This window comes from Ziziphus jujuba, chromosome 8 (assembly GCF_031755915.1).
Source record: "Ziziphus jujuba cultivar Dongzao chromosome 8, ASM3175591v1".
Classification (NCBI taxonomy): Eukaryota; Viridiplantae; Streptophyta; class Magnoliopsida; order Rosales; family Rhamnaceae; genus Ziziphus; species Ziziphus jujuba.
The window spans coordinates 22233011-22245762 of record NC_083386.1 but is presented as its reverse complement, the minus strand read 5'-3'; the positions used below and the strand labels follow the sequence as shown (position 1 = coordinate 22245762).

Here is a 12752-nt window from a genome sequence, read left to right as displayed (position 1 = left end):
CCAACTTCCAATTGTAGCCGTATGCGATCCACGAAAGAAATTAAAAACCAGATTTCAGGAATTTGACAAACAAGCTCATCTTCAATATCCCAACTCCAACCCAACCCAACCCAATCCATGGATGTTCCCGATGATATCGTGGTCGATATTCTGCGAAGACTGCCGGTGAAATCATTGGTCCGATTCCGGTGCGTTTCCAAATCATGGCGTTCACTTATCTCCGATCCCACCTTCGTTCGAACCCATCTCTCCAGACTGATCCAATCCCATATCTCCATGGGAACTGCTTCTTCTATACTTCTCTCTGGTTCCACTACAGGCATCCTTTCCTTCCTCCAACACCATGATGATGGCTCTGCTGCAGTTACAGCTGAGCTGGAATTGGGTCTAGTTAAGAATTCGAAGTACCGCGTGAAGGGACACTGTGATGGGTTACTCTGTTTGGTCATCGACAACGAACAAGAAAATGGCCTTCTTGTCGTCTACAATCCATCAATTCGAGAACACAGAAAGCTTCCTCTTCCTCCTAACTTTCACAGCACCACGGAATCGTTTGGAATCGGCTACGACCCCACTATTGGCGATTACAAGATTGTAACAGTACCCTCTTGGTACTGCCGGTTGAAATACCCCGGCTACAATCATCGGGTGGAGATATTCACGCTCAAGTCCAAATCCAATTCGTGGAGGACACTTGCAGACTATGAAACTCCTCCTTACTTCGTGGACAATGGGTTTCAGACCCAGGCCACCATTAATGCAAATGGTGGACTTTATTGGCTCTGTCTGGACAACAAAGCTTCCAGATATGTGATTTTGCGTTTTGATTTGGTGGAAGAGAAGTTCAGGGTAGTTCCTACAGCACCTGATAAGTCCTGTTGGAGTATAACGTGGTTGGGTTCTCTGAGAGACTCGCTTTGTGTGATTCACTCCCAGTTAGCCACTCACATCCATGTTTGGTCCACAAAGGATGATGAAACCTGGACCAAGCTCATCATAATCCCAACGCTTCAGGGAGTCAGTCCTTCAGTTTATAGCTGCCTGTACAAGCCGTTTTGTTATACTAAGACCGGTGCTTTGCTGATGAATGTGAGAGGAAAGGGATTCGTGGTGTACGATCCCGGAGAGAATAGGTTCCGGCAGCTTGCAGTGAGAGAGGCTGAGCACCATCTGCAGGAGATTGTGTACTGTGAGAGTCTGGTATCACCCAACTGTGGGAATGACGATGAAAGCTGAACGAACACTAGAAAGAAATTGTTAGAAGTAATGCTTTTTTCATTTTCATTTTCCATGTGCAATGGTTGGTATTAGTTAAGAGTTTCATTGTCATTTTCCATGTAAAATTTTGTTTTTGAATTTGGAGACATGGTATTAGTGAAAAGTCAGAAATATTGAAGTGGTTAGTCTTAAAGCCTGACATATCACATTTGCCTATATTCGTGGCTAGAAAATTGTGGTCAAATATTGGTGGGCTAGAAATTGCCAAAAGAATCACCAGATGATTAGGTCCACATGCATTATGAACTATCTCCTTCGCTTTTACAAATTTGACAAAAACTTTGCAGCAAGTATAAATTAAAATCCATGGTTGCAAAATTTTGATGCATCAGTGCACCTATCAATGCATGCATTGTAAATTTTGGAGCATCTTATTCATGGAACTTATCTTATAATTTTAGTTTATCATCCAATACAGACCCTTACTATTGTGTTTCTGGAAAGACACACAGAAAGAGGCATAATGTCTCCCATTCCAGAAAGATCAGTTATCTTCAAATTGAGCGTTGGAGCTCATTCAATAGTCTTGTTAGGAACATATTAGCATGCTACATTGAAGCTCGATTTATACTTTAAAATCTACTTGTATGCTGTACAGTTTTTTTGTACTTTTGGTCTTATGATGGAATTTGATATGCATCCTCAGAAGAGACAGTTTTGGCAATCATACTATGAAAGAAAGGAATGAAGGATTCTAACTTGCAGCAGATAATCATGTATTTTTTGGAATCAGTGAAGATGTTTGATATATACGGATATGCAGCATATATCAGCAATACTATATATCAAGGCTCTTGAGAAAAGGGTCTCAAAGAAAAAGGGGGATAGGATAGGGGATTCCAAAAGTAAAACAATATAAGGTACTAATTCAGCTATTCATAACCAACTTCATCAACGGTGGTTATACTGCATTTGTGATCTTCATCGATGAATGAAAAAATATATGTATTTTACGAAGAAAGTACACCAGATTTATTAAGAATTTGACAAAGAAAGATAAAAATTTTAGCACTTTCTAGAATTTTTTTTTTTTCCCAAAAAAAAAAAGGCACACTATTTCCGACTCTTTGCCCCATCAAATTGCCCTGGAATATGTCTTGAAAGTGCACGTCGCTCCAAACAGTAATTCTCATAAATAAGAACAAGTACAAACAAAACAAGAAATCACTTCAACAAGATGAAGCTAAAAGCTGAAAAATTTGTTGAAAGTGTTTTATAGCACAGATGATGAATATAGATGAAATTCTAATTGTTACTGTTTCGGGGATTAGGGTTTTTTCTTCTCGTTATAAAAGACTCATCAAAATTTTGAAAGCACCAAAAAAAAAAATAAAAAAAAAAAAGAAAATTGCACCCACTTACTCATGTAGCCCTACGTGCTGATGTGGTAATTTAATAGGGTATGGTTCTTTTCCATTGCAGCTTCTTTTGGATGACGCAGCAGCAAATTGCTTGGAAATAGCTACAGACAAAAGTGGGTGATGTATAATGCAAACTTGTATTTCTTATGCTTGTGCAGCTTCTCATGCTCCACAGACAGGAGAAGCTAAGAAGAGACTTTTGGCTGAAATTGTAGCAAATGCACGATTTCAAGACCTCTGTGGGAATTATGTTGCTCAGTCTGCTTTAGAAGTATCCACGTTGAGATTATCATTATGTATTACTACTTATATGTAGAGATTGAAAACCTTCATTAAGATTTGTTAGCTGACCCTTTTTGATTTTCTTTATTTTCTTCCAAACAGGGTCTAGTAACAATGTTCTTTTTTTGACTCATTCTAATTCACAGAGAAATCTCTGCACAGCCAACAACCACACTGGAAAAGGGTTCTGCAACAAGCTCGTGCTTCTAAGCAGCAGCCTGTATAAGTGGTACATGTTGCAGAGTATTATATATACATTGTTTCCTAGCCTAGTTAGCTTAATATTTTCTTGTCTGCTTGCTTTTTTTTTTTATTTTTTATTTTTGGGTAAGATTCTTGTCTTCTAAGTTGTTGCTTAGGGAAGTTAGCTTGTTAACTTGGAGCAAGCTGTAGTATTATGAACGTTTTTCCACTGTTCCTGTTATAAAATAAGTTTCAGGTTAGAGTCGTGAGAATTTGATGCCCTACCAAAGTTGAATAGGTTATCAAACTAGTTTGGTATTACAATTTTCTCAAATTTGCTCAGTTGCTTTATGACATTACCCACAAACAAATTCAAAGTTTAATTCACTGCACATCAGACAGTACACTGATGAAGAAAGCACAAGATGTTTTCCAAATTTCAATGTTAAATTTAGGGATTTTGATAGCATTGGAATCTTGCAAAACTATTTGAATAGTTGTATGCACCAATTGGATATCGTCAAGGCAATGATTCAAATGATATTACCACACATGTAGACAGCAATATATCTGAAATTTTACTAAAGTACAAGCTAGACCGCCCAATGAAAGCAGGTAAATATGCCTATTTCCTCACCATATGATGAAGGATAATGCGAACGTATCTACTTTCCACCACTGAACCAAAAATATTGCTACAATTTATAATGCAGTTTTAATCTGAGCTGATGAGTCTGACCTTGGTTTTGCAATACGCTCCTGGTGCGCATGCTAGACTTCGATAGGGAGGATGATTCACCCTCAAAAGAGATGAGCTTTATCCAACCTCTCCTCCAACTCCTCTGTGATGAACTCATCTGTTCCACCAAGTTGATCAAAGCCCACCTAACAGACATAAAGCAAAATTTATGTGTTATAAATAGACAAGCTTCAAAGGATAATATTTTTCACTCAAAAAAAAAAAAAAAAAAAAAAAAAAAAAAAGAATAGGACGCCATAAGTGCAGATTAAGTTTGTAACATAGAAAACTTCCTACATGACATACCACATAATCATCCACTTTGGTTTTCTTTAAAAGGGCAAGTGTTGGAAGAACAAGGACCTTTAAGCTTCTCCGCCAAGAATGGACTTTTCTCAGCATGGATCTTCACAAACATGTTTCTATGTGCTGCTTGGCCAATATATTTAGGTGCATGTCCATCACCTGCAAGTGAAAATGTAAATATGGATTTGTTTTTTGTTCTCATAAAATTGCAAGTCAAACTAAAAACGTAAAATGCTGGAAAGTTATTGACACTAAATGGCTACACAATAAAACAATTCGGAAATCCCAAAATTTCTAGAAACAGCCGCAAAGGAACTTTGGCAGGCCAGTTTTGAAGAAGATGAATAAAGATATGAAAACGTTTTCCACAAGACACAGTCCTCAAATGTGGATGGTGACAAAATCAGACTATTATATAAAGATTGTTCATGCTGTACTCAAACATATATAGTTAGACTTGAGGGAAAGTGCCTTGATAGTAACAACTGATAACAATAAGAAAATAAATAAAAGATACACTTAAGACCAGGTAACAACCAAAAAAAAAAACCAATGTAATAAACCCATATTAGTTAAAAACTATATGGTTCAGCATAAACAAGTAGACAAATTATATTCCATTAGCACCACACAAACATTTTAAAAGAAAATCACAGAAAATTCCGAAAAAAGCAAAGAGTGAATTTAGAAAAACATAAAAATTGGAAAAGACGGAGGAAATAATACCTTGCATAGCCAATTATTTATCACGGTAGAAAATGGCAGACATGGCCCAAGGGAGATCCAACGGCTACGCTGCTTCTCCGCCATTATCATCATCTAAGGCAGGCTGCGGTCTCATCGTCAAGCTTCTCCACCACCACCACCACCTGCTCCTCACCAACCAAGCCAATTGAGGATTCTCAGTTGTAGTGCTCTACAGGTGGAAATTATCACGTGCAGTCTCACGTGTTCCTTAAGTGAGCAATTTGATTAGCCAATCAGTTTAGTGTGCCATTGCTGATTTCTATTGCAATGTTAAAAATTATTTCTATTGCAATGCTTAAAATTAGTATAATTGCGTTCTTTATGCGCTGCAATAGAACATTTTATAAAATGCAATTGGTATTTTTCTGTAGCACACTCTCTCTGCTATAATAAAATTTGTAATAAAATTTTTAAATTTTTAATTTTTTTTCTTTTTAGTTGTTAAAAAGTAGATCTAATTCAAACTTTTTTTTAATAAATGAAATAAAATAATATGATTAAACAAAATATATGTTTGCCAATATTATCTTATTTCATATACTATTAAAAAGCTAATGTTAAAATTTAATATTGGCATCAATATTTACTATTAAACAAAAAAACAAAAGTACATAAATATCAAAATTTAAAAATTTCAATGCCAAAATAGAATTTATTATCGGAGATGCTCTAGCTTGCTAGCTAAACAATGTTAAGAAATAAGAAAGAAATATAGAAGATGGGCCAGTCCACTTAATTTTACACAAACTGTTTTAGGCATTGCACCGTATAGAAGCCATGCTATAATGAAATTGGAGATAGAATTATGATGGCTGGGTTTGGCAGTTACAAGCAAGTTATATGCCTAGTTACAGTCTCACAGAGTTCAGTGGACATAATGAAAATACAATAACTTGAAATGCTGATTCCATTCGCCAATTTCTTGTCTTTAGATGCCATGACCATTGCTGCAACAGCAAATTCCAGGGATAAGATGGGACTTGTTTACTACCTGGACCTGGAAAGACAAATTCCAGGGATAAGTCTTGGTGTATCACATTTGATATTGAATCATTCAGTAAAGAAATCAAGAATTTTTTCAATTATATTAATGGATAAAAATAGCCAAAAGGATCACCAAATCAGGTCCCCTTTCATTCGGAACTCTATATCTCCTTCGGTTTTCACAAAATTGACTACGCTTACCAGCAAGTACAATCCATGGTTGCAAAACTTTGAAAGCACTACTATGATTATAAATGGATGTATTGTAAATTTTGAAGCACCTGATTCATGGAACTTAGTATATCATCAAGCTTCTCTCCAGATCAAAAACAGACCCTTACTCTTATGCCTTTGGAATAATTCACAGAACAAGTAAGCTCAATGTCTCTGGTTCCATTTTGCAGCCATCTTCCAGGAGATGGCTGCGTTTGCTTTTCAGATGTTTTGAGTTTGACAGGACTTATACTTAAAATCTAATTTATATGCTGTATAGCGTTTTGTATTTTTGGTTTTATGATTAAATTTGACATGCCTACTTAGAAGAAGAGATAGGGGATGAGTTCGATGCTATCTCACTCACCGGAAGTGGGGGTTAAATGTTAAGGTGGCTGGAGATTTGGCAACCATACTATGAAAGAAATGAAAGCAAGATTCTAACTTGCAGCAGAACATTATCTATTTTTCGAGAATTGGTAAAGATGTTTGATATATGCAGATACACAACCATATATCAGCAATACTATATATCAAGGCTCTTGAGAAAAAGTGTTTCAAAGAAGAAAAATTAAATTGTTATCAGAGTTTATTTTTTAAGTTTTAGAATAAAAAACAATAAAAAAAATTTTATTTTAATAAAAGTTTGCCACATAGGATGGTGATTATCACTAGTGATGACAAATAGTATTTTTCAAAATTATTTCTTTAAATAAAATTTTCAAAATTTGTAGAATTAGAAAAATAGCTCAAAAAAATAAATACTTTGAACACCTTGCTGTCAGAGGAGTTGAACACCTTCTGCAGGGGACTCTGTGCTGTAAGAGTGTGGTATGATCCAATTGTGTGAAGGAGGATGCACACTAAGGCGGCCAGTGCTGGCCAGGAAGAACGCTGAACACGGCAAAGAAATTGTTACAACTAATGCTTTTCATTTTTATTTTCCATGTGCAATTGTAGGGATGTGTTAAGAGTTTCTATCAACCACACACACACACACACACATATATATATGAGATATTTCTTACCAAATATTGTTTTGGAGACATGGTATTATTACTGAGAAGTTAGAAGTCAAAGATTTAGAAAGAATTGGAAATTTGACATTTTCATATTGAATCATTCAGTAAATATAATACAAGGAGTTGTTCAATTATATTTATGGCCTGTATTCATGGCTTGAAATTGCCAAAAGAATATCACCTTAGCAGCTCCCCCTTAACATTCAGAACTATCTCCTTCGGTTTTACCGCATTGACAAAGTGGCCAAGCTTTGCAGAAACTATAATCCCTGACTTCCAAAAATTGCTTTCCACTCCCAAGTTTGAGGAGAGAGCACAAAACAAAAATAGAGAAAGAATTGTATATGTGTGTGAAATCTTTACAAATAAATGTCTTGATCAACCTATGCTTTCGGTTTAAGAACCAAGTACTTATTCTTTGAAAGAGTCCAGTCCAAGTCACACTTCTTCAACCTACGATTGGAAACTATCTGCTCTTAGTTTCAAAAACCAACTTAAAATTGAAGGGGAAAGAAAAGGCAACTAAACTAGTAGTCAAAAACACTTGTATTGGATTATCAAATTTAATTAGGGATAGGAATGACCTGAGGAAGGCGCATCAATTCAAGAACAGCCTTCTTCGGTGTCAATTCATTATCAATAATCCGAGCAACTGCTGTTAAAACTGGCATCTTCACTTTATATTTCTGGGCCAATGCGACCACAGCTCCAGCTGTTGATACACCTTCAGCTACCTGCTCATTGCCATCATTTATTTGAGTTGCACATCTCTTAGCACTATTATGACTATCAATAGATCTATTCTAATTTGGAAGCACCTGATTCATGGAACTCAGTATATCATCAAGCTTCTCCCCAGATCCAAGACGGACCCCTACTCTTCTGTTTCTGGAAAGATTCACAAAACATGTAAGCATGATATCTCCGGTTCCTGAAAGACCAGTTATCGTTGTCGCCTTTGCACCCATCTTCAGCAGATAAAGTTTGCAGAGAAAAGTTGTGAGTAGAGAGCAATTGATGGAAATAGATGACTTATTCGCAACAGCAACATGAATCATACCAAGAGCACTACAGGAGGTGCATATGACAAAGACATGTAGGAAAACATCGATTGGAAAGCATATCATACATAAACAATATGACACCAAATAAAGAAGCAACGTAATCATTGCAAGAAGCCATATAAAACCAATGACCAGGGAATAGACAACTAGTGGGTCAGTTCAAATCCACAAATAACCTTAAAACAATTTTTGAGCATGAAATATCCCTTGCGATTATTAGAATGGACACTGTAGATATTGCATATGTATCGAATACAAGTGTTGCCTACAACGTATCAAATAGATTGCATAACCATTTGATGTTGCAATTCCTCGGCTACTATTGAACAAACATGTATTCAACTGTTAAATGCAAGAAAACCTAAAAAACAAGCTTGCACAAATCTTAATCCTCTCTAAGATACTAAAAATTGCTAATATCATTTGAACATGAATTGACACATTAGAGAAGATAACGTTATTTTTTCTTTGCTATGTTCCCCACCAATGTTACATTCGTTCAGACTAAAAATTGTAAGAGTGAAATTAATATACCTTTGTGGCCAACCATCGTATCTCAGAACAGCCTTGTGCAACAAGAGCTGCCATACAATTATTACCAAGATTCATTCCTTCCACAATTCCTGCAGCTATTGCAAGCACATTTTTCAGTGCACCTGTAATTTCCACACCTGTGACATCACTGGAGTTATCAGAAGTTACAAGCTGGGCCAGTCCTCTTAATCTTACACAAAGTATTTTAGGCATTGCATCATATAGGAGCCATGTTTTGATGAAATTGGGGACATAATTATGCTGGCTAACTTTGCCATTTACAAACAAATTATGTGCATTAGTTACACAATTTAGCGGATATAATGCAGATAGAATACCTTGAAGTGCTGATCCTTAAATGACTAGAAGCAAGAAGTTGCTGAGCTGCATTCGCCAATTTCTTGTCTTTAGATGCCACAACCATTGCTGCAAAAGCAAAATCCATGGATAAGATAGACTCGTTTACTACTAGACCTGGAAAGACAAATTGATCAAAATTCAACAACGAACAATATCCTTCATTCCTTCTTTGACATGCTCGATATCACCTGTAGGTAATTTGTTCATCAGTTCTAATGCAAAAGAGGGCCCTGATAATGAAATAAAAGGCTGGCGTGGATTCTTCAATGCTCGGGGAATAATTTGAGACATCATCCTTAATGTATTAAGCTCCAAGCCCTTGCTAAGGGATATGAATGGCAAACTTGGATCAACATAATCTGCAATTCCCTCTAGAAAAGAAGAGCTGAACTGCAGTAGCGTAGACAAGATTCAGGCAACAGCAACTATTTTATGCAAAAAATTATCAGAAAAAGCAACCTAAAGTAGTTTTAAAGGTGGAATATAAACGGCATTGCATTCTTGTAAGCAATAGTTAAATTGAAAATTTTTATAAGACTGAAAAGGATATTAATTAAGAATGCTCAGCATTTACAGAGGACTAAAAAGAGGCCAGGAACTGAAAACCTGCACAGGGACGGCATGAAAACAATAGTCAGCACCAAGCAAAGCAGATTTGGCATCGGTTGTGGCAATTACATTTCCTGGTAGCTTGTGTTCTGGGAAGTACTTACTATAAAAAATAAATAAATAAATAACATACAACTACATTTAGATGAACATTTTAACGCAAACGCAAACATGCAAAAGTTAAAGACGATATAGAAGAGGAATGTACCAGTTATAATGATTCTCATTGATAGAATGACAAATTTGAGGATCACGTACAAGCATGTTAACTTCCAACTGAGCCTTTCTATCTGCAACATGGGCAGCCATTGCGGTGCCAAAAGATCCACCTCCAAGCACCACAATCTAAAGGAACACAAATATAACCAAAAATTGAATCCCATACAAGTAAACTAAATATACAACATATATACGTACAAACTCATATGTATAAAAACTCAATACATACGTATATTTTCTTGTGGGATTCTACTAGTTTCCACTTGGGGTTGGATAGATAAAAAAGGGTTTTGAGAGTAAGAACCAACCAACTACTAAATCATCGATTTCTAGTTACTAAATATTTTTAACAAAATCAAAGGCCAAGTAAGCCCACGTCCGAAAAATGCTTCATTTAATGACCAATGCAACTAAAGAAAGAAATAAACAAAGGGAAAAAGAAAAAAAAAAAATTTCTTGAAAACCCACTAAGAATGTGGAGCTCTGTTAAACTCTTTGTGTCCGCCGTAACTGAAACAATAGCAATTTTGGGGTTGAAAATCCCCACCAAAAAAAAAAATAAAGGAGATACAAGTAGTAAAAGAAGAAAAGCAAACCTTTTTGGTGCGCTCGAGGACGTCGGTCTTGGCTTTGGAGCGCCAAAACTTGGACCACCGAACCAGTTTCTCCCAGGCCAAGCGTACGGCTCTACGGCGGTCTCGGGAGCGGTCGGGAGCGGAATCAAGAACCAAGTCAAGGTCTCCGGGCGGATGCGGAGGAGGGGAGGGAGATGGAGGAGTTGAATCAGCAAAACAAGAAGTGGTGGAAGAGTGTAGGCGGAGAAGAAGCAGAGTGGGTGGTGGTTGTTTCTTGGAGTTGAAGGAAATGAATCTTGAGAGCTTCATGTTATTATCGGAGTATGGATTGGAATCGGAATGGAAAACTGGGTTCACCAACAACGAGGCCTCTATCAATTTCGCCATTGCTAATTGCTTTGCAGCTCAACAATAACTGAGACTGAGAAACTGAGAGAGAAAGAAAGAGTCTTTTCTTTGTTTTTGGTGTTTCAGGAAAAATTGGAGCTTGGATTATCCGTTGCTGCTATTCCCGTATAAGCGCACGTGGTATTTTCTCATTGTATTCCATCTACCGAACGCCGTATGCGTATTCCACCACTCCCCACACTCCCATTTTATAATATATACTCTTTTCAATTGAGCCCATTGGGCTTTTCATACTCCTAAGCAATTTGATGATTAAACCCAAACCCCAACCGATAAAATGTGATTGCCGTGTCAATGAAGTTACATCTTTTTGTTTTTTGTTTTTTTTGTTTTTTCGTTTTTTCTTTTTTGAAGAAATGAAGACATGACGTTACAAGTTAGAAGAATTATTCACCAAAATATTTACAAGTTAGAATTATTACCTTAAAAAAAAAAAAAAAAACTTACAAAGTTAGGTTTGATTTTTATTTCACAGATTCCCAAAGAAAAAAAATTGCATTTCTTTTTTATTTCTCTTAGGATGGTGGGTCAACAAAAGTTATATCATCTAAACCGCCTAACTTTACCTATTCCTATGCAGTTTCGGAACATTTGATATACAATATTGTATTGTATTTGATTGTATTAGTATAAATTGTATTGAATTGAATTGTATTAAAATGTATTATATTTTATTTATGATTTGTGTGGTGCAGGATCGTATAAAATAATATACTATTTGATACAACAGTGTATTATATTGTATTATTATTTATTATTTATTATTTTATAAATTATTGTTATTAAAACGAATGAACATTACAAAAATATCATATGTTCATATTTTCATTTTATATATTATTATAATTCATGACAATATTAAAGTTTAATATTAAAAAAATAAATGGTATTATATAGTTAAAAAAAAAAACACTTTGAAAAAACTTAAAAATTACTAAATTAACAGTAAAATGAAAACAAGAATTTTTGTTCAAATCTAATCACTAATATCTCCAATACATATTATATATCATCTATATATCATCAATTGAATATTTTTGTAACTATGTTCATGATTATTGCTCCTACAATGCATCCAATAAACAAATTTTCCATCTATCATAAATTATTTTATAAATTGGATGAGATTGATCATTCTCATTTGAGTATATTTTTTAAAAACCCTCCTTTTAATGTTGAAGGTATAAGATATACTTCTTATAAGCTTCTTCTAGTGAAAAATATGATTTATATATGTTTCTTTTAAATCCATTAACTTATTCTTGACATTTAGGTCATAAGTGATAAATTTATTTCCTTCGAACTATAAAAACAACATAAACAATTGCACGAGCCATATGCAATCTATATATATAGAAAAAAATAAAATTATATATTACAATTTAAATATAAAGACAATTTAATATATATATATATATATATATAATGAAAAACCAAAACACCATCTAAAATGGAATTTAAACATAAAAAATATTTTATAATTTATAATTATAATAACACAACATAATAATATTATACATAATTGCTCAAACACATTTCATACGATCCATAATTGTGCCACAAATAAGTAAATAAAATTAGCATAATCCATATCAACACACAACATTCATTTAAGCAAATAAGGTTCACACAATCCAAACTACAACTAAATAAAATTTATAGAATGCAACTATAAAGCAATACAACAAAGTTAATCCTCCAAGTTTGATCAATCTCCTCTCAATTGTTTAAGTAACTTCCTCATAAACATCTCCATAATTATACCATGATTGGACCTAAATGTTATAAGATAATAAGGTTTCTCTACTATAACATCAAAGATATTAAGTTGATCCTTATTAAATAATTCTATTTCTTTTAATTCGTTA

General features: G+C 34.8%; 2 protein-coding genes and 1 long non-coding RNA gene across 9 annotated transcripts; 1 reads left to right on the top strand and 2 right to left on the bottom strand.

Annotated features, from left to right (window-relative positions):
* Positions 1 to 117: 117 nt before the first annotated feature.
* On the top strand, positions 118 to 1451 carry LOC107410017 (F-box/kelch-repeat protein At3g23880). The gene has a single exon (XM_016017433.4). It carries the CDS (start codon positions 118 to 120, stop codon positions 1234 to 1236), a length of 1119 nt encoding a protein of 372 aa, XP_015872919.2. The 3' UTR covers positions 1237 to 1451.
* A 1501-nt stretch (positions 1452 to 2952) lies between these two features.
* Positions 2953 to 5215, bottom strand: LOC132805133 (uncharacterized). 2 transcript variants are annotated; one of them, XR_009640500.1, is made up of 4 exons: positions 4876 to 5215; positions 4150 to 4308; positions 3742 to 3989; positions 2953 to 3339 (listed from the first exon to the last, which is right to left on the bottom strand). It is a non-coding gene; the product is annotated as an uncharacterized LOC132805133 (long non-coding RNA). The 2 variants fall into 2 exon arrangements; XR_009640501.1 differs by having other exon boundaries at positions 3844 to 3989; positions 4876 to 5209.
* Positions 5216 to 5534: 319 nt separating this feature from the next.
* On the bottom strand, positions 5535 to 11579 carry LOC107413989 (glycerol-3-phosphate dehydrogenase [NAD(+)] 2, chloroplastic). 6 transcript variants are annotated; one of them, XR_007239800.2, is made up of 11 exons: positions 10498 to 11515; positions 9891 to 10027; positions 9680 to 9785; positions 9262 to 9463; positions 9052 to 9139; positions 8714 to 8861; positions 7934 to 8083; positions 7700 to 7849; positions 7297 to 7568; positions 6859 to 6987; positions 5535 to 5893 (listed from the first exon to the last, which is right to left on the bottom strand). XR_007239800.2 is itself a non-coding variant. In XM_048470525.2 (9 exons), the coding sequence occupies exons 1-9, from the start codon at positions 10861 to 10863 to the stop codon at positions 7554 to 7556; spliced, it is 1362 nt and encodes a 453-aa protein (XP_048326482.2). In that variant the 5' UTR covers positions 10864 to 11515; the 3' UTR covers positions 7175 to 7553. The 6 variants fall into 6 exon arrangements, 2 of the variants coding, with proteins under 2 accessions (XP_048326482.2, XP_048326484.2); XR_007239799.2 differs by having other exon boundaries at positions 6868 to 6987; XR_007239801.2 differs by having other exon boundaries at positions 6892 to 6987.
* Between the last annotated feature and the right edge of the window lie 1173 nt (positions 11580 to 12752).

Excerpts from the sequence above, each read along its gene's own strand:
- LOC107410017 (XM_016017433.4), top strand. The coding sequence starts at position 118 with ATGGATGTTCCCGATGATATCGTGGTCGATATTCTGCGAAGACTGCCG.
- LOC107413989 (XM_048470525.2), bottom strand. The coding sequence starts at position 10,863 with ATGGCGAAATTGATAGAGGCCTCGTTGTTGGTGAACCCAGTTTTCCAT. Across the intron at positions 8,084-8,713 it reads TACGATGGTTGGCCACAAAG|ATGGGTGCAAAGGCGACAAC; the intron begins GTATATTAATTT and ends TATCTGCTGAAG. Across the intron at positions 7,850-7,933 it reads TACTGAGTTCCATGAATCAG|GTAGCTGAAGGTGTATCAAC; the intron begins GTGCTTCCAAAT and ends GGCAATGAGCAG.